Source organism: Hypomesus nipponensis, chromosome 27, assembly GCF_054491055.1.
Source record: "Hypomesus nipponensis isolate SF chromosome 27, ASM5449105v1, whole genome shotgun sequence".
In the NCBI taxonomy this organism is placed as follows: Eukaryota; Metazoa; Chordata; class Actinopteri; order Osmeriformes; family Osmeridae; genus Hypomesus; species Hypomesus nipponensis.
The window spans coordinates 13,465,564-13,489,492 of NC_140387.1; the positions used below are offsets into that span (position 1 = coordinate 13,465,564).

Below are 23,929 nucleotides of genomic sequence, written 5' to 3' on the forward strand. Positions count from 1 at the left end.
GGTGTTTTATCATTCACCAGCTGGATTCTGGATTTTGAGTGATCCCAACCATATTCTTCTGTTATATAGTTGTTGTTATAAACCTTATATTGCATTATAAATTATCGCAATTGACTAATGCTCACACCAGTGACCTTACTGCTATGCCAATCCATTGAACTTGCCTTCTCATTTGGTTTTGCCTGACAAATTATGTTCTTTAGGGCAGTGAAATAGCCTACCACACATTGATAATTAGGCTACAGTAGATAATTGGAGCCTGCTGTGGAGGGAGAATGGCTTTCATTAGGAATAATCTTCACCCAAACCTCTCTTGCTTTTTACTGCATCCCACTAGGCAGCTAATGATTTTTTAGGCCGCCAATTAATTGTGCTGTTCTGGCAGACAGAAGACTGAAAGACTTTCCTGCTATAAAATATCTACCCTGCCAGTATTGCACAACAATCCCGAGATGGGGACCCACCAGAATATTGACGGGTATTTCGCACACTGCAGGTAGGTATTGTGAGTCTCAACACAGAACGACAATATAAAGTGGACATACTTTCATACTAGATCAGTGAATTTTGTAACATAAATCAATGTGTTTACTGATGTCCGCCCCTTTTATCGAGGATGCGTCGGATGGTGACTTGGCCAGCGAGAACGCAAGTGATTTCCCAGAAGTCATTGCAAGATGTCAGGAGAGCAGACACATTTTATAACTTTACGTTTTTACTATTTCAGCTAAACGGTACATGAAAATCAGCATCTGAATTAAAATTTGACGAAAAACGGGAAGTGTAGTCGCTAAAAATGTGTTAATTTTATTTATTAAATGGCTAATTTGTAAATTTGCTCCGACTTTTCAATAACCTTGTTAGCGAGTCTACAAGTCAGGGTATTGAGCAATAGCCTAGAAAACCTGCATCTCAATTCATTCTCCGGTTTTGCAAGATGGTTCTCGCAAGGACAGATTAGGTATCCCTAAAGAACACGAGTATCTAACAATAGTTCCGCATTACATTAATTAATTTGCATGCAAGTTTTATTTATTTTTATACTGTGTATTCTCTGTGTAAATTCATGCAGAACCGTGAAGCCTGTATCGTTTCGTTTCAATACGAATACATGTACCGTTCCAACCCTAGCAGGTACCAAAACCACTGAGAAGAACTGTCATCACCAGCTGCATCACGGGCACTGCACTATCTATCTATAATTCCAGAAATCTGTGTGTCACTGACATCATCGCGGGCACTGTGCCCTATCTATAATTCAGGGAATCTGTATTTGTGTGTTTCACTGCAATCACCAGCTGCATCACTGGCACTATGCACTAGCGTATTAAACAAGGTATCAAAGAGGATGATCTGTATGTTACTTAGTCAAAAGATGGTGTGACTGTGACTTGCTCTCATTCTGGGACACTGGTGGCACGAGTAGACTTGACATGTATAGTATGCCCTGACAGCCTAATCACCACCTGCCACCAGCAGCTGACAACCAGTCCCATTCTCCCATCTTACTGCAGCATGACAGGCATTTCATCAGCACTCCCCCCAGAACCAGTATCAGACAATGGCTTCTACTTCTGATAATGTACGGTTTATTTTCCTTGAGGGAATACTAAACTGAGAGCACGCACCATTTGGAGTATTTGTTTTGAGAAATAAAAAAGATAAAGATGCACAGCAGAGGGAGAGAAATACATACAGTCAGACCAAGGCAGAGAGACAGAATGAGATAACCGAGATATAGAGTGAGGGTGGATTTCTACACCCAGCATTTGGCTACATGCCAAACTGTGCTGTCATCATTCACCAGGTGGCCTTCCTCTAGATACCTTTTACAGATAAATGCAAAATGCTGTGAGATGTTGTATGAAAAACGGTCCACCTTCAATTCACAGGTGGTACTGTTTAGCCAGAAGTTTTACAGCCCCTACCTTTCAATTTGGGCTCATTTGCTTTCAATGTTAATGTTTGATGCTGGCATACTGTAATCAGGTAATGGGCCCCTACAACCATCCAATAGTCTATGGTGAGCCAGTGGGGGTGGACACAAATGCAGGGTTAGGCAGGCAAAGCAGGTAAAAAAATTGTAAAAAACTCAGGATTTGGGATTAGCGAGTTAACTTCAGCCCTGGGTTTTCACTGTCACGACAGAGGTTAACTTCTTGCCAGGGAAGATCGCCATTGTAACTTGTGCTGCACAACTACTGTAACCTGCTCTGGAGCAGGTTATGTTCAAGATAGCAGATCAACACGTATGAAAGCACCGCTTACTGACCAATCAATTATCTTGGAAAAACTGCTTAATTGTTTCAAGAAAATCCAGTGAGTAGTGTTTGAGTCTGACAAAACACTTTAGGTGTGTTCGACAGCGGCTGACTTGAAGCAATGGATATTGGTTAATATTTTTGTCCAACTTGAGATGGCGCCAACGCCACGTCACTGTGACCTATGCCATACCACGAAAGTGATTCGATAGCAGCCGGCTGAGTCAGCCAGCGCAACCTCTCCAGAGGGGCTGACAGAGCTCTGATGATGACACAGCTATTTTATGATTGGCCTTACTCACAGACAACCATGTCCTGTGTTTAGTGTTTATTCTGACACCTTCAGTTCCGTTAAAGCTCAAATACGGACCAAACTGTCTTACTTTCTTAATCTTATGCATCATGTTTATTATGATAACAATTCATGACAATTACTTTGCCTTAATTGACAGACTGCAATGCTATACACAAGGCTATAGACATGGGTTGACACATAAATGACCCAATCATTAAAACACCATTGCAATCACCCGTAACTGAAAGTTAACTGTAAAGGCAATTGGATATACTTGATGACTGATGTAAACACAGCAAACTATGGGAAGCAGAAAATGTCAGACTTCATGGCTTTGTTCTCAACTCTGTAAGTGGCAACTCTCGCTGATCGGTTACAGCCAGCTGCAGTCGAACTCTTACACAGCTATTGGCTTTCCCTGACAAGTATCTTTGTGGCCTATATACAGAGATATATAGCTACTGTATATATTATTAAAGCACCAAAGCCTTATTGATTACTTGTTGACCTTGTTAAGATTTTCTTAAAAGTAAGCCTATTTACGGGTTTGATTAAGCGTATGTTTGTATTTTTCTTCATTCGATAGTTTAATACCGTCGTGCAGCTGAAAGAATAAATGGTCTTACATGCCATAAGAATAAACATATGTAACACATTAATTCAATGAATACACAATTGTAATTATGGTCAGATCTAGGACGACTCATGCTTTGGATGGGGCAGTGATATTGGTAAGCCTATTTCCTTGTGCATTTACAGTCTGCAATTTTTTACAAGCATTCTGTCCTGAAGTTGGCAGCTGTGTTGTTTTTAGCCTGGATTATTATTATTATTATTGAAATAACGCCAGGAATCTCCGTTTTTTTTTCTCAGCAATTATCTCGAGAACTGGGCATAGTGTAAAGTTATAATTGGGCAAGTGTTCATTTCAGAACACAAGGACATGCAGTTTGACATTGTTTGGATAGGTGCTTTGAGATCCCTAAAACATAATTTGCCATCAGTTTCAGGATGGAACTCTTTCAGCCATGTTGAGCTGGCATTATAGGCCTACATAGCATTGAGCTGCACTATATGCTACACTAAGCCGAGCGCTTGAACAACTACATAGGGCCAGTTGCATAAAGATAGACTTTGTCTTAGACTTACATGTAACATTAAGTCCGACTTGCCATAGACACTTCAATTTACCTGTTCCATAAAGCTTCCCTAGGCTAATTTAAGGCAGACTTAGATAGCCTGTCTCACAGATAGTGGAGAGAATTGTCAATCCCGTCTGTAGTAGACGAGCAGATGTAGAGATTCACACAGTTGTGGATGGAGAGGCAACATGTACTGTTGTTAAGGCTACTTTGTGAATATTTGAAGAGAAAATCAGACCATTTATGTAGGCTGTTTTACCTAGGGCATCGGTAGGCAATCGCCTGGGGCCTCGTCCACCAAAGGGGACTCTTTTCCTTTCTTTCTTTTAATATAAATATTTCCTTTCTTGTCACTCCAAATGTATTTTAAACAAGCACACATTTTCAAAGGCTGCCATGTATGCTCATGCCATTTTTGCAGACTAACCACCCAACATCCGAAAGAGCGAGCCATCAGAACAAAATGTTCTGCCCCATTATAATGAGTTTCAAGCGTCACCAAAACCAGATTTTTAGCTCTTTTAACAGTGTAATGAAGTTACAAATGTGATGTACAATACAATATTTGCTGATGCTATTATAACATTTACTTTTGGAAACAGTGGTCAATTTTCTCTATTTCACTGTAGCATTAGCATAATTAGCTAGTCTATGCCCTGTTGGACAGTTATGAAAGAGGTCTGTGACACATTCGTTTTCAATAAATATAAAGTTTAATTATCAAAAGGTAATTCAATAAATTAATCAAGTTTACTGTGTATATTATAATGTGTAAGACATGACAGATTTAAAAACACATCTATAACTCGTAAGCCTTCAATTGAAGACATACTACAGCTAATGGTATTTCACAAAGAGACATTGCAAATCATAGAAAAGGTATAGGCTTGTTGAAGGCCTTAAACAAATCAGAGAGTAGGCCTACTTGCCAGCACATGTACATACTGTAGATCCATTCAATACTGCTGATTAAGATCAGAACGCAGTGAGGGGTTAGCCTTGACACAACCAGAGCGAGACTGACAGTGTAATGTTTTCTTTAATCAATATGCAGATTAAGTTTGTCAGACCGAGAAAGCAATTTGACTTGTTGGGAGGATTAAGAAAATGTATAGAAAGTGGCAATATTTCTTTAAATGTTTGCCTGATGATTTTACTTTTCTCTTTACTCTTTGTAGTCTATTTCAGGAAAAAACATGAATTGATTGTGAACAATTTGTAACTTTTTTGTGCAGTTCTGTGGCTTTGAAATAGTAGTACAGTAGAGTGGGCATTTAATTTGAAATCAACATTTACAGAAAATGAAAGAGAGCAAAATAATATAACTATATGTTTGATCCAGACTGAGAACAAAAAAATCTTTGAAACACTTACATACATTTAAATTATTCTTCACTAAAAAGCACATAGATCCAGCACAACGGCTGCCGTGCTATAAATGAAATTGCTCTTAGATCAGTGTAAGTCAACCATGCACATTCACTCTATCTAATTATCTGTAATGACTTTCCCACAGTTATATGATGGGGGATGAGGTACTTTGCAGTCTAACTACATACTCAGAGGAAGAAGACCTCTTAAGAAACATATTTTTTCACCTCAAAATAAGAAAGGCTACCATGATGCCTAGACTTGTATGGCATTAAAGCTGCTTCCAAGTAAAGGAAGTGCACATTCTGCACATATGTAGAAATACTTAAAGGATCCAAACAACTCCCAACTACAAACGCAGACTTGGCATGCAGATCATGTTGGATAGTTGGTATATAAGAGTTGACTACAGTGTAATACCCAGGATTGGTCTATCCCAGGTTTGACATGTGGTTAAGGTATTATGCTTTGGTTGTTTCCATTGTACCCCACTTTGAATCATTCTGAACAATAACGTCAAGCTTTAAAGTTAAACGGTATAACAAAATGGATGTTCATGTCTTGCCCCATGTAACACACCATCACATAAACATAGTAGACATTTGCTTTGGAAAAGCTTATAAACCTAAAAAAAATATATAAACCTCTTAATAGAATGTGTTAAAATGTAATTAATCCATTGAGTTTATCAAAGGCACACAGCCCATTTTAACTGTTGTATGTTGTTTCTTGTTAATCACCCAGTGTTTGCAGGTCTGATGGGCACTAGAGCTGGGCGGTATGGCCTTAAAATTATATCACGTTGTAATTTGAAGCATGGATGGTAACGGTTAATGCCACGATATAGTCGATTTCTGGAACGCTCTACCACGGTATAGTCAAAATCCATAGTGTAGGCCAAATTCATACCTGTATTTCTATACCGTTCATACTGTCCACGTTCAGACCGTCCATAGTGTCCATTAGTGTCCCTAATGGACACTATTCAAGAGTAGGTTAAAAGAAAGTCAATGCATTTATGAAGTCACGTATTTAAAGCTAACATATGACATGTAAGGCCACTGGGTGATGTGAGATTTTGCCCACAGTGCTTTAAAATGAAACTCCATCCTGATAAAGTACATTAAGCCATATACAGGGGAAGTTACTGTGATGTCTACGCCGCTGTGAAAAGTAGTCATACTGCTTGTCAGAGTTTAAAAGATTGCTATACTGGAAGGAAAACCAATTTTGCTATATTTGTAATGCAAAGTATATCAGCCACATGAAATGTGAAATAATTGAGTGAATAAGCTCTCCTGTTTATTACATCCTTGCCAGGGATAACAGTATTTCTGTTGAGGTCTACTCTGAGGTCACATAACCTGCAATTCATGGAACTTGCGCCACAAACAGATGATATTGCTCAGCGGGTAGAATATCACAGCTGAGTGTAATCACATTGCAAGCGTATAATCTCATTTCAAATGGCAAGGGAACATGGTTTTCAGGACAGATGCATCCACGATGAGATGCTCTGTTTAGCTCAAACTCATATTGGTCACAACCCTGAGGATCACATGACCAAAGGGCATACTAGGATAAGTGTGTGGCAGATGGTGTCAAGATGTTCAGCTGGACTTATTTAAAGTTTGGTATAAACCCTATTAAAGACAATAATGAGGGATATAGGATGTATTGATTTATATTGCAATTCCCATCCGACTATATTGATCAAATATTGGATAAAGCTGATATACTGCACTTGACAGGCAAAGATGATTCTATGAAGGGCTATATGTGTGCTCCTAATTTATATCTCTGTCATCCAGCATTTGATTTGTTGGAATGAAACCCCTCTTGACTTCATGCACGTAAAACATTTTTCTGCAGCTCAAATTTTCACAATTCAGGTTTGATTGAATTCACTCACAGGCACATGGTTTTGGCCTGGTAGACGATTGAAGCCATAATTGTGGCAAAATAGCATGTATTCCAACATTTACAAACAAATAATAATAAAGCACATTCTTAACTGAATTATTAACTAATTTGGTTGAACTTGAACCATTGACTGTAAGAATACAAAGGATATGTAAAATGTATTTGCCACCTTTGTCTTCAACTTTCCATTTAATCTAAAATAGATTTTTGGTCAAAACTTACTTTGACATCAGTAAACTGTGAGTTACATTATGCACGAAAATTGTGTGAAGGAAATTTGTTTTCACACCATCCTTGCAGGTGACATAATATAATGAAATGTCAAACGCTGTTACAACTCTACAGATAATGTGTATGTTAATTGGTTGGTACCTTGGTAACGTTTTACATTTAAGCAATGTAAGACTACAATCAACATGTATTGAAAATGCAATTATGAGTTGAAACTTTCTGTAATTGCACACAACAATTATGTGCCATTAACCACAACTCTAAGCAACTACACAGTACACAAATTGTTATTGTAAATTGTTACCAGCACTTGGCTACGGTGTTCATTTTAGGACATCCTCAGATCTCAGACTCAATTGTCAGACTCAAACGAAAAGGCGTCAAGTCTCAGACCAAACGTTGTCAGACTCAGGCGAAACGGCTTCAGTCTCAGAAAAACCTCTGTCCTTCTCAGACAAAACGCCCTCAAACTTAACGCCATAAGAAAAACCTCTGTCATTCTCAGACAAAACGCTCTCAAACCAAACGCCATCATTCTCAGACAAAACGCCCTCAAACTAAACTTTATTTTTTGCAAAGTTAGCTCGATGGGGGAGCTACAGCTTTCTGAATTAGCTAAAGTTGCAGCTTTTAAAGTGAATACCTTGTTGTTTCTGTTAACTGGTACAGCAAGAAAACTTACTTTTGATATAGCTAATACAAAATAGTTGTTTTCTGCAAGGTAGTTCACTCGTGTAACGTAAACCCATGTGTTGCCATGGATACTGCAAACAAACTTTGCTAAAGAATTATAAACGTCATCAACATGCGGCGCACAAGGGTTTTCTGATGCCGTTTAGTTTGACGTCGTTTTGTCTGAGTCTGGGGCGTGTTCATTTTAGGACATGGTGGATTTGTTTGTAGTATCCATGGTATGGAGCTAAATCAGGGCCAAATGTTTTGTTAATAAATAAAAAAATCTTTAGTCGAAAAACTAAAGTTTGACATTGAAAATGTACGTTTTGGTCGAAAACTTGAAAAATAAAACCATGTTTTCAAAGAAAAAATAAGTGTACCAATTTTTTTTTCAGGTTGAATAAAATTTCGATAACATTTTGGAATAATTTTGAATAAGTTATACATTTTCATTTTTCACTTTCATATTTTCACAGTTTCAGATTCAAAACTTTTTTTTACGGCTTCAAATTTTTGTTTTTTCAGTTTCTTTTTTTTTTGTTTCAGGTTGTTGTTTTTTCAGTTTCAGTTTTTATTTTTTCAGTTTCAGACTTTTGGCCCCGATTTTGCGTAGGGGGCGTGGCTTCAACTCAGAGGCAGGAATTGTGAGTGTTTGACGACGTTTTGTCTGAGAATGATGGCATTTAGTTTGAGGGTGTTTTGTCTGAGAATGATGGGTTTGGTTTGAGAGCATTTTGTCTGAAAATTATGGCGTTTGGTTTGAGAGCGTTTTGTCTGAGAATGACGAAGGTTTTTCTGAGACTGAAGCCGTTTTACCTGAGTCTGACGACTTTGGTCTGAGACTTGACGCCTTTTCGTTTGAGTCTGAAAATTGAGTCTGAGATCTGAGGATGTCCTAAAATGAACACCGTACTTGGCACTAACATCTTTTTATGTTGTTACAAAATGTACTTAGCCAGTTCCAACCTAGCCACCAATAGCAGCGTGTCCTTGAGGTAGACACTACACTACTATATTCACAATATAAGGTATTGCCTTTGCAATGCATTTAGAATCGGGTTGATATTTTGTAATAGAAAACACTATGTGCAAGTTTGTATGCCTCTTTCTGTTGAAGATAAGATACATCTTCCATTGGAGAAAACACATTTGGAGGAAATGTATTTCGCATTAATCATTCTCAGTTCTTAGGGGTATTGTAATAGCACGAAGGTGATTGTCTATCTTACATTCTCCACAAACAAGTAAATGCACAGACATACACTGTTGGTATGGTTATCCTTGTGGGGACTCACAATGCAGTCCCATTCAAAATCCTATTTTCCCAAACCCCAACTGACTTGCCATAACTTTAACCTTAATCCCAAACCTAACCCTAGATCCTAACTCTCTCCTAAAATTATCCCTAACTCCCAACCCTCACTGTAATTCTAGCCTTAAATCCCTAAAAATCCCCTAGGACATTGGTTTTCAAACAGGGGTAGGCATACCCCTTGGGGCACGCAAACTCTTCAGGGGGTAGAGAAGAAAAAATCTTTAATGGCTCACAATGCATTGTAATTACTATAATTTGGCGATCGAATACATGTTTAATCTCTCTGTTTTATAAACTTCAGATGCGTTGATGATTGTTTCATTTGCCTGCTGACTACCAATGTTCAGTGCACACATGGCAAATGTTTTAACAGAAGCCATGTTACTAACATATTGGTGTGTTCCTGTGTGTTTTTTACCAGCCAATCGTGAAGTCTTGTTTTTGCAATTTCCCAATCATTGGTTCATTTCAAAATACACATGACCAATTAAAAGCTGAAGTTCAGACTTTGCATATTACGTTAACGATTACTTTACGAGCCGCTATGTGCTAATGTGAAAGCTGAATAGTTTTTACATTGTTTTTTGGGGTTTCAGATAGTTAGGTCATTGTTTGTTGTTTGTATCACATTATTGTACCATATCTATCTATATATATATATATATATATGTATATATATGTATGTATATATTCTATGATATGACTATATTAAATGGGGGTACATGGACTATATTATTTAAATGGGGTAGTCAGATTATAAAGTTTGAAAAAAACCCTGCCCTCGAAATAACACTTGACCTTGTGAGGGCCAAGAAAATTTCACCACCAGTGAATTTTTTCTTAGTTTACTATCCTTGTTAAACAATTCCACACACACACACACACACCTTTTCTGATCATCTGAATATACTAGTGCACAGTGCCTGTGATACAGTCAATGAAGGAAGATATCGTGACACAGAGTAATTCCTGGAATTATAAATAGAAACAGTGCTCGTGATGTTTGTGCTTGTGATCCGCACATTCTCTCCGATAATAACCCCAAAACAAAAGAAATGCTACATCCCCCGGCTAGGACATGGGTGAGCACTTGGACCTGGCACCCTGGTGCTGTTGATATTACCGCCCACTGCTCCTGGCTGCCCTTGGAGGAAAGGACAACAGGATAGGAAAATGCAGAGGGTGAATTTCATCAGGTGGACGCTGAATCATAAGCGTGTGTGTGTTTGTGGGGGTGCTACACAATGTTGTGTACTCATGACTAATTACTAATAAAGATACCCACTTCAATTGAATCCATCATCTGTGATGCAACTGCAGTTTTTCTCAGTTACTTTTGTACCCACTTTCTCAGATCACAATTGAAATTCTTAAAACTACTTTTCAACCTCCACATCCTCTAGTCATTTATGCATATCATAAAAGCAATTACAAATTCTTATGAACAGAACGCCAATGCTTTTGTACATTCTTGTAAATTAATGTAGCCCCGAATATCTGCTATCTCCTACATTATCCATTGTCATGTTGATAAATATGTGTATTGGTTTTTGTATTGAAGTCTTGCCACATCATGAAAACCCTAGCCATATTTTACGTTAGAAAATACTTTATAGAGTACTATATTATAGTCTATTGACAACATATCTCTAATAATACCAGGAATCTCTGTGTACGAATTAAAATGTGTTTACTTTCCAACGAGTATCTTGAGCACCAGGCACTCTGCTAAATTCATATATCGCAGGTGTCCTTTTTATAATCCAATGGAGTGCAGTGCCGCGATTGAAGTTGTTTTCACAAAAACAAATCACTGCCAGTTTTGCTGGCTTTGCTCTCAACTTTCAGCCATGTTGAGTTGACTGAGCTGCAATGAGTTAGCTCTCGTGAGCTGAAACGATGTGTATTTAACAAGCTGGAAACAGGCATCCGACAGAAATTACATTATTCATGTCAGTGCAGTTCAGAAAATCCAAGACTATTTTACAAATGATATACTGGTTAGCTAACTAAGAAAAATAATTTTTAAAGTGGATGGTTTATTTCAGTAGGTATAGCTGGAAGGTTATTATCTACAATTAGTTTGCAGTGCTGCTTCCAAAGGGTACCCTTTAAGGATGAAATGCTGGCTAGCTAACAGAACCACAATATAAAGTGGATACCTTCAGAATAGATCAATGAATTTAGTTACAGAAATCAATGTTTTACTGATGTCAAAACTACTTGCACATTGCAAATGTGCACAAAACTCTCAACACAAAATCAACTACAACATTATAATCACCAGCACGCCTCACAGACATGTGCACTATTCCTACCACTTTAGCCTCTTTGGTAATTTTTTAAGGCATGGATATAGTGACAGGAACAATGTTTGTACAAATTGAGTCTCCTCGGTCAGTTGTGTCATATTTATGAAAATGCGATAATGAGAAAATCCAAGACCATTTTACAGCATTGCAGAGCACAAAGGAAAAAATACAAACGTTAATATTATATAAACACCCCTTTGGTACATAATAATTTGCATGTATGGGGGTCAGATGGCTGAGCGGTTAGGGAATCGGGCTACCAATCAGAAGGTTGCCAGTTCGAAATGAGGTTGTGTCCTTGGGCAAGGCATCGTCTCTTCCCTCGGGGGAATGTCCCTTTACTTACTGTAAGTCGCACTGGATAAGAGCGTCTGCTAAATGACAAGATGGAAATGTAATGAATGTGCCAGAGCATTGGGAATTTGTTTTAAAATAATAATAAAATAGATGATGTGGAGGTTGAACAAGTACTTCAGAGATGACAGAGAATTTCAATTGTGATCTGAGAAATATACAGTAGATACCAAAGTCACTGAGAAGAACTGTCATCACTAGCTGCATCACAGGCACTGCTTCTCCATCTATGATTACAGAAATATGTTTGTCACCGACATCATCGTGGGCACTGTGCCCCATCTATAATTCCAGGAATGTGTGTGTGTGTGCCACCAATTTGATCACAGGCACTGTGCACTACCTATAGTTCAAGAAAATCTGTTATGTGTTTCACTGGCATTTCAATCACCGACTGCATCATGTACACTTTGCACTAGTGGTTAAGAACTTTGACTATCTTGTCTGTGAACAATGACATAAGCAATGATGGCTGGTGGTGATATTGGGTGGGCTAAAAAAGGTGGAGGCTACTATGGGCTACATTCGTCAATAGTTCACACTGCAGCAAATGCATAATTAAATCCAAGATACCAAGTTACAGCAACAGAAAAGCAACACGCTACACTTGCTGTTAGCCAATCCTTTCTTTCAAACCAACTTACACAAAACGTACAATTTTGTTTTTTGTATTTTTGTGTCATTTGAACATTTAGACGGTATTTCTCAAGTCGCTTTACTTCTCATTTCTCTTCCACAGAAAACAGATGAGAAAGTAAATAATCAATCTCAAGCCAGACATGTCAACGATCACGTTCCCCACTCTATCACACACAGTAGCCACTAGCACCTGACTGTACTGTCTATACATCCACAGTCCTTGGTCAAAAAGTAAATGGCCTGTGTGGGCTGAATGAATTTAGCCCAAAATGGGCAACAAGTCAAGAAGGCCTGCCAGACACCTGTCACTCACAAGTCCACACTCTTGTAGTAGCACCCCCGGCTGTCATTGACCAAAAGTCAGTGGCCTGTGGGCTGAATTAATTTAGCCCAAACTAGTAGCAAATCAAGGGGGCGTGCCTCAAAACCTGTCACACACATAATGAAGTTGATAGTGGTAGATAGATGGTAGCTGATGAGTTTGGGCTGGAAAAAATAAGACCCTTTTGATTTTTTTGTGTGACTATTTGGTGTTGCTGCTCTAGGTGCCACCAAAAGTTTAAACAATCTGTTGTAAGGGAGGGCTAAGCCCTTTTAGCCCATGTATAACATCCGCCCCTGGACACATTTTTTATATTTACTATTTAAAGCATCAAGGAAATAACATTAGTTTTTGGGACTTGAAACCTTTGAACTAATGCCCACACCCAAAAATGAAATGGTCATACCTCATAGGACCAGACGCACTGCGTCCCTCCGAAGCGCCGCACACAGCGGCCTACCTCCACATCTTCATGGGTGGTGTACATCTCCTTGAGACATGTCCCTATGTGGGGCACCATCCGCCGCAGCACCTCCCTGCTAAAGATCATGCCGGGACCCCCCATACAGAAGTTCTCTCCAGGCTCTAGTGCTAGTTTTCCCAGCTCCTCTGCAGTTCCTAGACCTGTCTGGCCAAGGTACAGGGGCTTGCTGCTGTTTAGTGACCTCAGGAAGGCCTCCAGCTTTTCACCTGGGGAAATGGGAAAAGCACAAAGAAGGATAAGTATCTGGGGTTATAGAAAACTGAAAAGTGCTAAATATGTTGTATAAAATTAATACAAGTTGTCTGTTTTATTTGTGACATACTGGTGTAAAGCAATGTTTGTATTTTTAAGTTACATTTAAAGTGATGTGTTCGGCGTTCAGAGTCCAACCATGTCATGCTCCATTAAGACACTACATAACTCAGTATTGTCCTCCTATTTTCAAATGCTCCTTTCTGACATCTCTGTCCATACCCCGAAGCACACTCAAGTTCAGCATACTATAGTAAACTTCACACTGTCTTGTCCCTTTGATTACTGCATTTACACAAAAAAGCACCTCAGAAAACGCATGTACCCATTATTTTAAAGTATGATGCCATACTAAAACAATAAATACAGCATCATATCTATTATGAAAATACGTGTATCATTAAGATTGAATAAGAATGTGCTTAAATTATTGTTTCAATTATATGATAGGATATATGATATGTAAGACTAATGCTTGCGGTACACTTGCAAATATTAAAACCAGTGCTTATTGTATATAATATGATACATTACATTGTGTCATGCATTGTGATATGATATGTTAATGAGACTCTTTCTGTTCAAAGTCAAAATGCAGCTCAAGTCCCTAACATGGCAGATTCAGTAACATGCACGTAAACTGGACTAGTCTCTCACCATTGTTTAATTGCTGCTCTCGGTGGTTTTCATTTAAAGGATCTGTCACTGTGAAACGTTAACCCACTTGGAAAGACAAACTTAAATCTGAGTGTATGGTACTCACAAGATGACCCAAATATTGTATAAGTATTGTATGTAGACTTGTATAGTTTCTACCGTATAAAGCCTAAAGTGACACGCTTTCAACTGCTCCTTCATACAACAAGACTGCAGCAAAGTCAATAATTGTAACACTTCAACAGAGGTTTGTTTTGTTCTCTGTGACTAACTTTACCCATTAACAGTAGCCCGATGATGACAGTTGGATTCGAAATGACATTTAGTATAAATAAACTTCCAATAGAAGGAATGAGGCAATGAGGCTTAAACGTCAGTAAAACATGACTGTAGGCCAACATTCTCTTGCAAGACATCAATCAGTCTTGCGTTCCAGCAAGGAAACGATAAGCTATTGGAATACTTGACATATATAGGGTGTAAGTACTAGTACTAGTTGTAACAAACTTAATACTATCTAGTTGGAAACATAGATAGAATAGAACTGTCACAGTACTTACAAAGTCCCAAAACAATGTTAAGCAGGCCTATGTAAGATTTGAAGACAGGCCGAGAAGGGCATTCACCTCGTATGTAGACGTCATCGTCTGCTCTCATGAACCACTCGTATTTATCCAGATAATGGTCGTGCATGTACTTCAACATCATAAATGATTTCTTCTGTGGTGGATATGAGTCATCTACACCTGTCAACGACACCACTGGAATGGGCATGGGCATGGGGACTGATTCCGAACTCTCGCTTGAGAAGAACTCAACCTTCCCGGGGATGGAACGCGTCCATGTCCTGTGAGCGGCCACAGCGCGTGAATCCAGGTACTTCTTGGCTGTCATAACACCTACGTAAAGAAAATGCTTAGGTCGGGATGTAGGTCCACCGCCGTCCCCGCTACCGTTGGCAGCCTTGTAGACGCTCTCTTCCTCTTCTTCACTGCCCTCTTGGCTTGACATAGGGATATCCAGGTTTTTAAGTAACGCATTACTTGCGGTGCTTCCAAGGGTCTCGGGTACTTTACCAATAGCAGTATTGCTGTAGTAAGAGCACATTGACGATTTTTTTCGCTTGGCACTAATTTCCACCACTCTAGGGACAATAAGCCAAGACGCCGCCGTAAATCCAAGGAAAACCCCCACAATTACGCTCATCCACGGTCTTCTGGACCTAACAACCATGGTGGAACAAATTGGCTATAGTTTAACTACGAAGTAAATTATATCATTTGAAAAATAGGCACGGGATAGTTTTTTGTTGGGCGGTTGCCATTAAGTTACTATACATCAGCCAAGTGCACTAGTTGACTTTTACCTGAAGGTTTGAGTAGTCTATATAGCTCAACCCCAAAGATAACATCTTCAAAATATACCTAACATGCCTTCTATCCGTTTATTATCTAATGGTCTCGATAGGCGTTTAAAATGCTCTTCTGAGAAACTGTCAACTGACCAGGTACAGTGTCTTTCTGCAAAATCCTACTTTCTTTATCTGAAATGTCCAAAGCGACGGATGAAGTTGTCGTGCAGTCCGAAAGAGATTCCACGACGTATCCAAAACTCATTAGGTTACTTTCCAACTGATACATTGTTCCATAGAGTTGCCTATGCAATTACAGAAAGTAAACTTCGTTGTGCAGGCAGGCAACACGCGTTTATATGTTGCCACTGTCAAAAAAAATTCTCACAAAGACGATTCTGGATATACACCAAGTCCTATGTAGAAACCCTGCCACAGCAGTTTATCCGCCCCTGACTCGCCATCTTGTTTACATACGGACGTCCAGGGAAATTAGTTTAATATCCACCGTCCCTCTTTACCTTCCCTGCGTTTGGGAAACAGGCAATCAGTGTTCGTTTGCATATTCATTGCTGGAAGAAATAACGGGAGATTCTTCTTGCAGGGCAGGCGGAGGGCGGAGCGAGTCAGAAAGCGAGCAGTTCCTCTTCTCTGCGTGACGTCCTAGGGGGACCCATAATGGAAAGTAAGATGCAACATCCCTTGAAACACTGTTGCATTCTCTTAATTCTAGAAGTAATATCAATCTTGTAATGAAATACGTCTTTGTGGCTATTCGTAGATAGAGTTGGATGATGCAACAGATATAGGCACATTCTGTCGACTGTATTTTCCTTTGATCTGCATTTACAGTGCTAATAGGATTCCAGCAAAACAGTTTTTGTTGTCAAACGTGTCATTTCAAAATGTACGCAGATGGAGAAATGGAAAGGTTTGATTGTGTCACATTTGTAACGTGTTTTCTCAAAGAATTAACCGTTGCATGGATTGCATGCTTTACAAATCTGTATATTATTTGGTTTGTGGTGAAGTGGTATATTTTACCGTTTTCTTTTCAATTAAATTGATATGGCCTTGTTGACTCAATGGTTGTTCTGAACACGTATACCTATAAAGTGTCTATGTGGGCGTCTTTAAAGACAAATAGCCTACAAATGGCCAAACATGGCTCGAACTAGAATATTAGGCGCTTTCCATACTATTCCCATTCCTTGGTGTTGTGTCACCTTCTAGTGGGTGAAACTGGGAAGTCTTATTAAAAAATTAACGGTGGACGTAAACTGAAAGTATTGGTAACATTCTGAATTTGTGATGCACTTAAAAACAGCAAATACACATTCTAAATGTAAAAAATTGTTTAAATCTTTATTTACAAATGAGAAGACCATGACGTAATTTCCACTGTAATGTTTGAAAAAGAGCAAATTAGTTGACAAATACCAAACTAAACAGATGTCCACCCCTCATACAACTTCCAATATGATGCTACAGCATAGTAGAGACCTGTCTGTCTATGTGTCAATCTTGGGGAACTGGATTGGAATTACCTATTTAACGATCTACCAGCAGAAGGGTTCTGGTTTAGGGGTTGCATATGGACAGGATTCATTCTGAATACTGAAATAGGCCATATGCTAATATAGTTATTGTCTTATTGTTTATAGGTATGAGAGTATGCTTATGGCTATTGCTTTGAACAAATTTGACATTTAGGATGCATTTTACTGTACCTTGGCAGATTTTGCACATCAGTTATTGTTTCTCTTTGAGATCACAATTGGGACTGTGATGATAACAATGATCACACAGATTGACAGAATAATCCAGCTAACTACTTTGCACATCTTTTTTCGTTTTTGTTCTGCCTCTTTCTTCTTGAGTAAGGAATCATATCCGGGTGTGTATAGATCCTCTAGCCAGAAATCAAGATCCTTTGGAGTCTTCTCTTCCTCCTGCTAAGTAAAACACAGACATAAGGATCTAATGTCACATTTAGTGTGTCACATAACAAGCTCATAAAATCAGTCAGCAGTCAGCAATAACTTCAATTCATGGCATAGTTGATCTCCCGCTGTAGTTATGTTGCACATGCGTAAATTATATAGCTGCTCAAACATCCTTTCAGAATTATGATTAATTATCAAAACTCTGATGAGTTAATGTAATTCATGATGAATCATATTGGATGTAGGCTTACATTGTAAACTCAGAGATCCTTGTTGCTATGTTACTAAAAAAGTGCATAGATCAGCTCTTCACATATAGGTAATTGGTTATGGATACAGTCATTTGAGTTCCAGGCGTAATGTAGGCCAGCATCAATGTTCTAATGTAGGCCAGCATCAATGTTCTAATGTAGGCCAGCATCAATGTTACTGAGATTCCTACACTGTTCCATGTCAGGCAAAATGTATATATTATATATATATATATATATATATATATATATATATATATATATATATATATATATATATCATGGCTCAACACCCACACACTACAAAAAAAAAGTGCTATTCAACGAAAGAGCCATTGACAAATTAAAACCCTATTTTTTTTCCCTATTTTCGCCAATGTTATTTTTTCCCTTTTACCTCTACAAACATGTTGTGAAAGCACATTGAATCTGAGGACTAATCGGCTGTCTATTGTGCCATGATTCAGTCATGAAGAGGCCAGGTGCTTTTCATCAAGACTTTGTAGTCATTTTCATAGGGAAAGTAATTTATACGCTCTTGTAGTCAGGCAAGACTGAGAATCTGACAGGTCTCAACTTTAATTTGATTTCCGTTGTTGGCCTATCTGGCACTATGTAGCACACTTTTAACAGTGACAGTGCCTACATTTGCTCAAGAGTCCAAGGTTTCTGGACGGAGACCTCAAGGGTTATCAGCTGGCACTTGGTTGAGGTGTCAAGGCTGATGCATTATCTAACCCGATAAAGTTACAACCTGGATCCACTGTCAAAAAGCATTAGGTAATCTCAAAGAGGATATTTTAAAAACAGAGCAGAGACATGATGTTTTGTTATTGTGAGAACTGGTGATTATGAAGAGTAATAACGAAAACATGTATGTATCTTTCACCAGTCTATTTTGGAGATAAGGTACTGTGAGTCTTTGCTCTCTACTGTACAGCGTCAGTCTGGCTCTGTTCCTAATCCTGGTCTTGTCTACACCTCAGCTTTCTTCTAAAATCTTCTATTTATCGACCCACACACCCATCCATCAATCCACACTATCTTGAAAAGGGAAACATCACCTTCATGTAGTCTGCTAGGTTGGCATGGATAGAGTGTCTGTCATACTCCTGTATTGTCCAGGAGGGTTTGGACTTTTGGGTTTCCCCCGAGTCTACAGTCCGGATTTCCATGTATAGTGGATTCCTCTTAATGTTGGTTTTGAAGGTAACTGGGGTGATGTGCTTTTCCAGGTACCTGTCCATAAAAACAACAGGACTACCATCTGGAGAGGGGGAAGATCTTCTCTCAACATGGACCCTTCGCTGGTCACTCAAACCCTCTCGACCCCTCTGTTGAAGATGGAATAAGAAAACAAATAAGGGTGCTATAGTTACAGAGTGGAGATTTACTTGGCTACAACTTTAAACATGTGATGTATGCAGTTGAATTGCCCTCCATTAGAATGTTCAATTGCACCAACAGAGGATATTGGCTTCTTGGGAGCAATCAGAGTCATTACTTTTTAAAACACATTTTGTAAACCTGACCAAAGAAATATTTAGCATTTTCCTTTATATATTTAATGATGATCCACCCAGAGACAGCAAAACAGAGTATGCAGTCTCAAGTCCTATTTCTCTGTGTATCTTTAATGAGAAATTTAATAATTTCCCAGACATTTAACATTGACCTACATACATTCTTTTGTTGATCTTCACTTGCTGACAGTATACATAACAATGATGCAATGATACCATGTTCTCTGAACATTAATATTAATCAGATGGGAAACCCAATAGTTTTTAAATGTGTCAAAGGAATGAACATGGTTGTTGTGTTATGTTTGAAGCCTATTATGCTTGAAGCCTAAGTCACCTACTAGCTGCTAGTCTTCTAAGAGCCTATCACAATATCAACTTCCATTCCTCTCACAGGTTTCCAACCCACCTACCTGTGAATAGACCCTATTGTGCCAGTGCCTCTGCCCCGTCATGGCTGCCTCAACCTGAAACATCCCATGTGTAGAGGGCAACATCCCCACGTCCAGCTGAAGGAACTTCTCTGGGTGATTGTTGTTGGGAAGAACCGAAATGTCCATCTTTCTTCCGTCACTAGCAAGCAAGCTAGTGCCAACACACACATCCACTCAATTCTGTGAGCATCCATCAGCTGGGTAATTATTTATGAGCAGGTGTCACTTGCAGGTGTGTGTGTAACCCAAGCTGACCTCTTTCACCTCTAATGTTGAGACTTGCAGAACCAAAAGAGTAAGAGAGGAGTTAGCTTTGGTAAGATATACGTAAGTCTGAGTCATCAGTGTATTGGGTTATACAAGTGTAGTGCCTACTGGTATGTAACTATGTTCATTGTAGTTAATTTACTAGGGGGTATAACAATATATCGTGGAACAATATATCACAATACAACATCTTTACAATATGTATCGTAGAGTTATGGCAATATTTGAATATGAAGTCTGTTTGATCCTATTGGTTGAGCTACCAGCACGCAACCTACTCTGGACCTACGTCATGCATGCATTTATTGCATTCACAGAAATCGTTTGAACTGAGTTAACTAAATTGTATGTACAACAAAGAAAATAATTGAAAATGTTTAATGTTTTGGAAATACATCTGTTAATTTCATTTCAGTTTAATTTCAAATGTTTTTCAAAATATTGTGATACGTATTGTATCGTACACCCAGTATTGTGATACGTATTCAATCGTGAGCTGAGAATCCTGCCTCAGTTTGATATTTCCCGGCATGACCTCACTCTCGGTTAGTAAGTAGTTAATAATTTAAAATGTTCAAAATACTAGTCTCCAGCGAGGTTTGCACGGATACTGTTGTTTAAAGGTCACATGACTTGAAAACTTCACTTTAGGAGGTTATTTAACATTAATATGAGTCCCCCTAGCCTGCCTTTGGTCCCCCAGTGGCTAGAATTTTGATAGGTGTAAACCAAGCCCTGGGTGTTCTTCTCCGCCTTTGAGAAAATGAAGGCTCAATTGCTCTGTTTGAAAATCTCCTCCTTGTGATGTCGTAAGGAGCAAGGTTACCTCCCCTCTCTCTGCTTTGCCCGCCCAGATCATCTGGCCATGAGAAACTGAGCTACCACCGTGCAAGGGCGAGTGCAATATCGTTTTTTCCTGGAGAGGCATCATGGCGAGCAAACGAACGAAGCATAACAGTTGCTCAGTGCTTGGGTGCAACGGGTCTACGAGGCATACATCCACTGTAAACATTAGCGCATGGTGCCGCCTCTCTCCTACTTAGCATTTAAAGCTACAGACACAGCGCGTTCTGAGGAAAGCTCATTGTGGGACTACTCGTAGTGGCTAAAATTCTGCACCAAGGCTGAATTTCGGGAAAGAGACTTCAGATACATTTAGCCATTAAGCAGACGCCCTTATCCAGAGCGACTTACAGCAAGTACAGGGACGTTCCCCCGAGACAAGTAGGGTGAAGTACCTACACAACGTCACAATGACACAACGTCATTTGGCACAGCCAGGAATCGATCCGGCACCCTTCTGATTGCTATCCCGATTCCTTAACCACTCAGCCACCTGACTCCATACAGTATTAGGGGACCACTAAGGCCTATATAAAAGCATCCAAAAACAACATTTCACGTGACCTTTAATGTTTGACTTACTGTCAAATTAGACTTGTTTGTGCTATATTTATATAATTCTTTAGCCAGAGCTAGCTTTCTGATGTTGTGGATGAATCCATTTTGCTATATTCATGTAATGATTGATCTTGTTCAAGTATCTTGGAACAAATACATAAATTGAATTGAAAAATGGTGTTACATAATAACACCTAATGGGCAACCAACTCATTCCTTTGTTATCAAGTTTTCCCATGGAAACCACAAAAAACAAACCAAGGTGAATTCATCTTTATTTTTTGATAGAAATATATATTCTGGGAGTGTATTCTCCAAGACAACTGCATGAAGGGGAAGAAAATATGCTACATATATAGGAGGAACTTTATTTTAAAGTTGCTTTGTCTCTCAAAAAATCCTATAATCATTCCATATCACTCAGATACACTCATCCACAACTTTTTCTCAGCCAATAACAGAATACATAAACCAAGCAGTAATTTTGCAACATGTGATGTCCAAACTGAAGGTTCATTGGAACCCATGCCAGTGCAGCAGTACTTCAGTGTAAACGTGTACAGTGTTTCATATCTATATTCAAGTACAGGAGTGGTGAATAGCACTTTCAAAACTGTTAAAATAGTTAATTTGTGAATAACGATGTACAGCAGATTGTCCTCTTGCACTGGTGGAGCATCTAGGATTGTTAAAAAAATTAGATCAGAATATTTGGCCATATTGTGTTCATGAGTTTGAATACCTTAAGCCACACTGCCATTTATGGAAATGCTCAAAATATTGTCCCTTTATCTCTTTAATCGCTGTAATTATTTGACATCCAATTGGGGATTATTTCCCTTGATAATCCTCTTTAAAGGCATTGTGTCCACAAATTCAAAACAAGGTTGTCAAATTCCTACATCCAACTACTCTTAATATCACAAAACATCTTGATTGGTGCAAGATGGTGGGGATAGTAATAAAGTCATGTTTTTTCCCTACATTGTTTTCTAGTAGCTACATTTTCTACATAGCTATAACCTAGATTCAAGTGTATTTAAAATGAATTGCATAGCATTAATCTATGGAGGAAATCCAGAACGGTTAACTCTGGATTGTATGTTCTCATGATTTTTTCAAATTTGTCACATATGTTGTCACACATTTTTGTGTGACCTAATTGTACAGTACATTGGCTTTGCTGTTTTGTTTGCTAAATTTAAACAACCACCTTTGAATTGCTCCAAACTTTTAATATCGAAATGTAAAGGTGTAATTAGACTTTACTTGCAACGTGTAGGCTAAAGAAATAACGACTGTGTAAATAAGTACAGCATTATAGAAAATTGTAGAAAAGTATAAAAACAATTAGCACCATTACCATAAAAAAAATACAGAAGAATAATAGAACTTTTGACTTGGTAGACTTGTACAAGCACAACAAATATCAGATGAAGGCTAGTCAACAATTGCACACTTATAAGTGAAACATAGCTGGATGTTTCTGTATGGTCAAAGGACCTAGAACATAATATAATAATGAAAAATGTACAATGCCAATAGCGTGGTGCTGGTTAGGTGAGACCTGTCCAGACTGTTCTGTATGTTAGAATAAGTGCACATATTCATTGACATTAAAAGGAATCATGAACAGTATACTCCCTAGAAGAGGGGAGGAAGAGAATTTCAACTTTTTTGCTGCAGCTTCTGTGCATAAAAGTCCCGGCAGGTTTCACAGCAGCGTTGGTACCAGCGCATGTCCTGGCACAGGTTCTTCTCACGGATGACTTTGCAGTAAACTGGCCACTGGTCCCGTAAACATTTGAAAGTCAGGGCAGCTACAGTATGGAATGATAGGGATGGTAGGTTTAGGTTGATTTCATGAATTGTTGATTGTACTTTTCTGTAATAAAGGACATGTCCAAATGTTTGTTAAATTAATATATTTCAATGGTTTTCATAGTTGTGGTTTTATATTGTTAATGAAGGTTAGAACTTTGATAGTATTTTAGTAAGTTGTACTGGACTCTGTACAGTTATTGTGCTTACCACCACCAGGTGGCAGTGTTGACTAATTTAACTTGGGCACTGTAAAGTTCTGTGTACAAGAGTTTACTTCTTCTGAAAGTCTATTAATGTTTTGAATTCTGTCTGATCAGAACTCAGAAGCAAACTAAAACAGTGCAACAAAACTAAAATCTGTAAAACAATTTCAAACACCTTCTCTCTTGGAAGTCGCTTTGGATAAAAGCGTCTGCTAAATGCATAAATGTAAATACATCATCTTACTTATGTCTATCCATCACAAATTTGAGCTTTGAAATTCAATATTTCAGTATATGATTAGGAGAGAGAGAGAAAAAAATATCTCCTTTCTCAAATTCAAACTGTCTCCATGTTTCTTTTCAGTACTTGCATCCCCAGTACATTAACCTAACACGAATGAATATGCTTCTAAAGGTCACAAGGACTCTTTCAGTTGTGAAATCCTCCACTGATGAAAGAGAGAGAGAATCAGCGATTCTCTCCACAACACACTGT

The 23,929-nt window shown here is 38.6% G+C and overlaps 3 protein-coding genes across 3 annotated transcripts in view; all 3 read right to left on the reverse strand.

The window, feature by feature from the left end:
• Positions 1 to 16,146, reverse strand: part of chsy3 (chondroitin sulfate synthase 3) — a 93,038-nt gene extending 76,892 nt beyond the window's left edge. Inside the window, exons 1-2 of the mRNA XM_084693220.1 lie at positions 14,860 to 16,146; positions 13,247 to 13,530 (exon numbers count right to left, since the gene is read on the reverse strand). Coding sequence (XP_084549346.1) covers positions 13,247 to 13,530; positions 14,860 to 15,466 — 891 coding nt within the window. The 5' untranslated portion in view covers positions 15,467 to 16,146. The remainder of the gene's footprint in view (positions 1 to 13,246; positions 13,531 to 14,859) is intronic.
• Positions 16,147 to 17,332: 1,186 nt separating this feature from the next.
• minar2 (membrane integral NOTCH2 associated receptor 2) lies at positions 17,333 to 19,864 on the reverse strand. Its single transcript, XM_084693222.1, has 3 exons — positions 19,718 to 19,864; positions 18,846 to 19,088; positions 17,333 to 17,536 (listed from the first exon to the last, which is right to left on the reverse strand). The coding sequence occupies exons 1-3, from the start codon at positions 19,862 to 19,864 to the stop codon at positions 17,333 to 17,335; spliced, it is 594 nt and encodes a 197-aa protein (XP_084549348.1).
• Positions 19,865 to 21,673: 1,809 nt separating this feature from the next.
• The window catches only part of LOC146220855 (A disintegrin and metalloproteinase with thrombospondin motifs 19-like), a 57,810-nt gene continuing 55,554 nt past the window's right edge, over positions 21,674 to 23,929 (reverse strand). Inside the window, exon 23 of the mRNA XM_084694221.1 lies at positions 21,674 to 23,226. Within this exon, the coding sequence (XP_084550347.1) occupies positions 23,075 to 23,226 (152 nt within the window). The 3' untranslated portion in view covers positions 21,674 to 23,074. The remainder of the gene's footprint in view (positions 23,227 to 23,929) is intronic.

Coding starts and splice junctions, on each gene's coding strand:
- minar2 (XM_084693222.1), bottom strand. CDS start 19,864: ATGGACATTTCGGTTCTTCCCAACAACAATCACCCAGAGAAGTTCCTT. Junction 19,089..19,717: donor ACAATAGGGTCTATTCACAG/GTAGGTGGGTTG, acceptor TTGAGTGACCAG/CGAAGGGTCCATGTTGAGAG. Junction 17,537..18,845: donor ACCTAGCAGACTACATGAAG/GTGATGTTTCCC, acceptor TTTACTTAGCAG/GAGGAAGAGAAGACTCCAAA.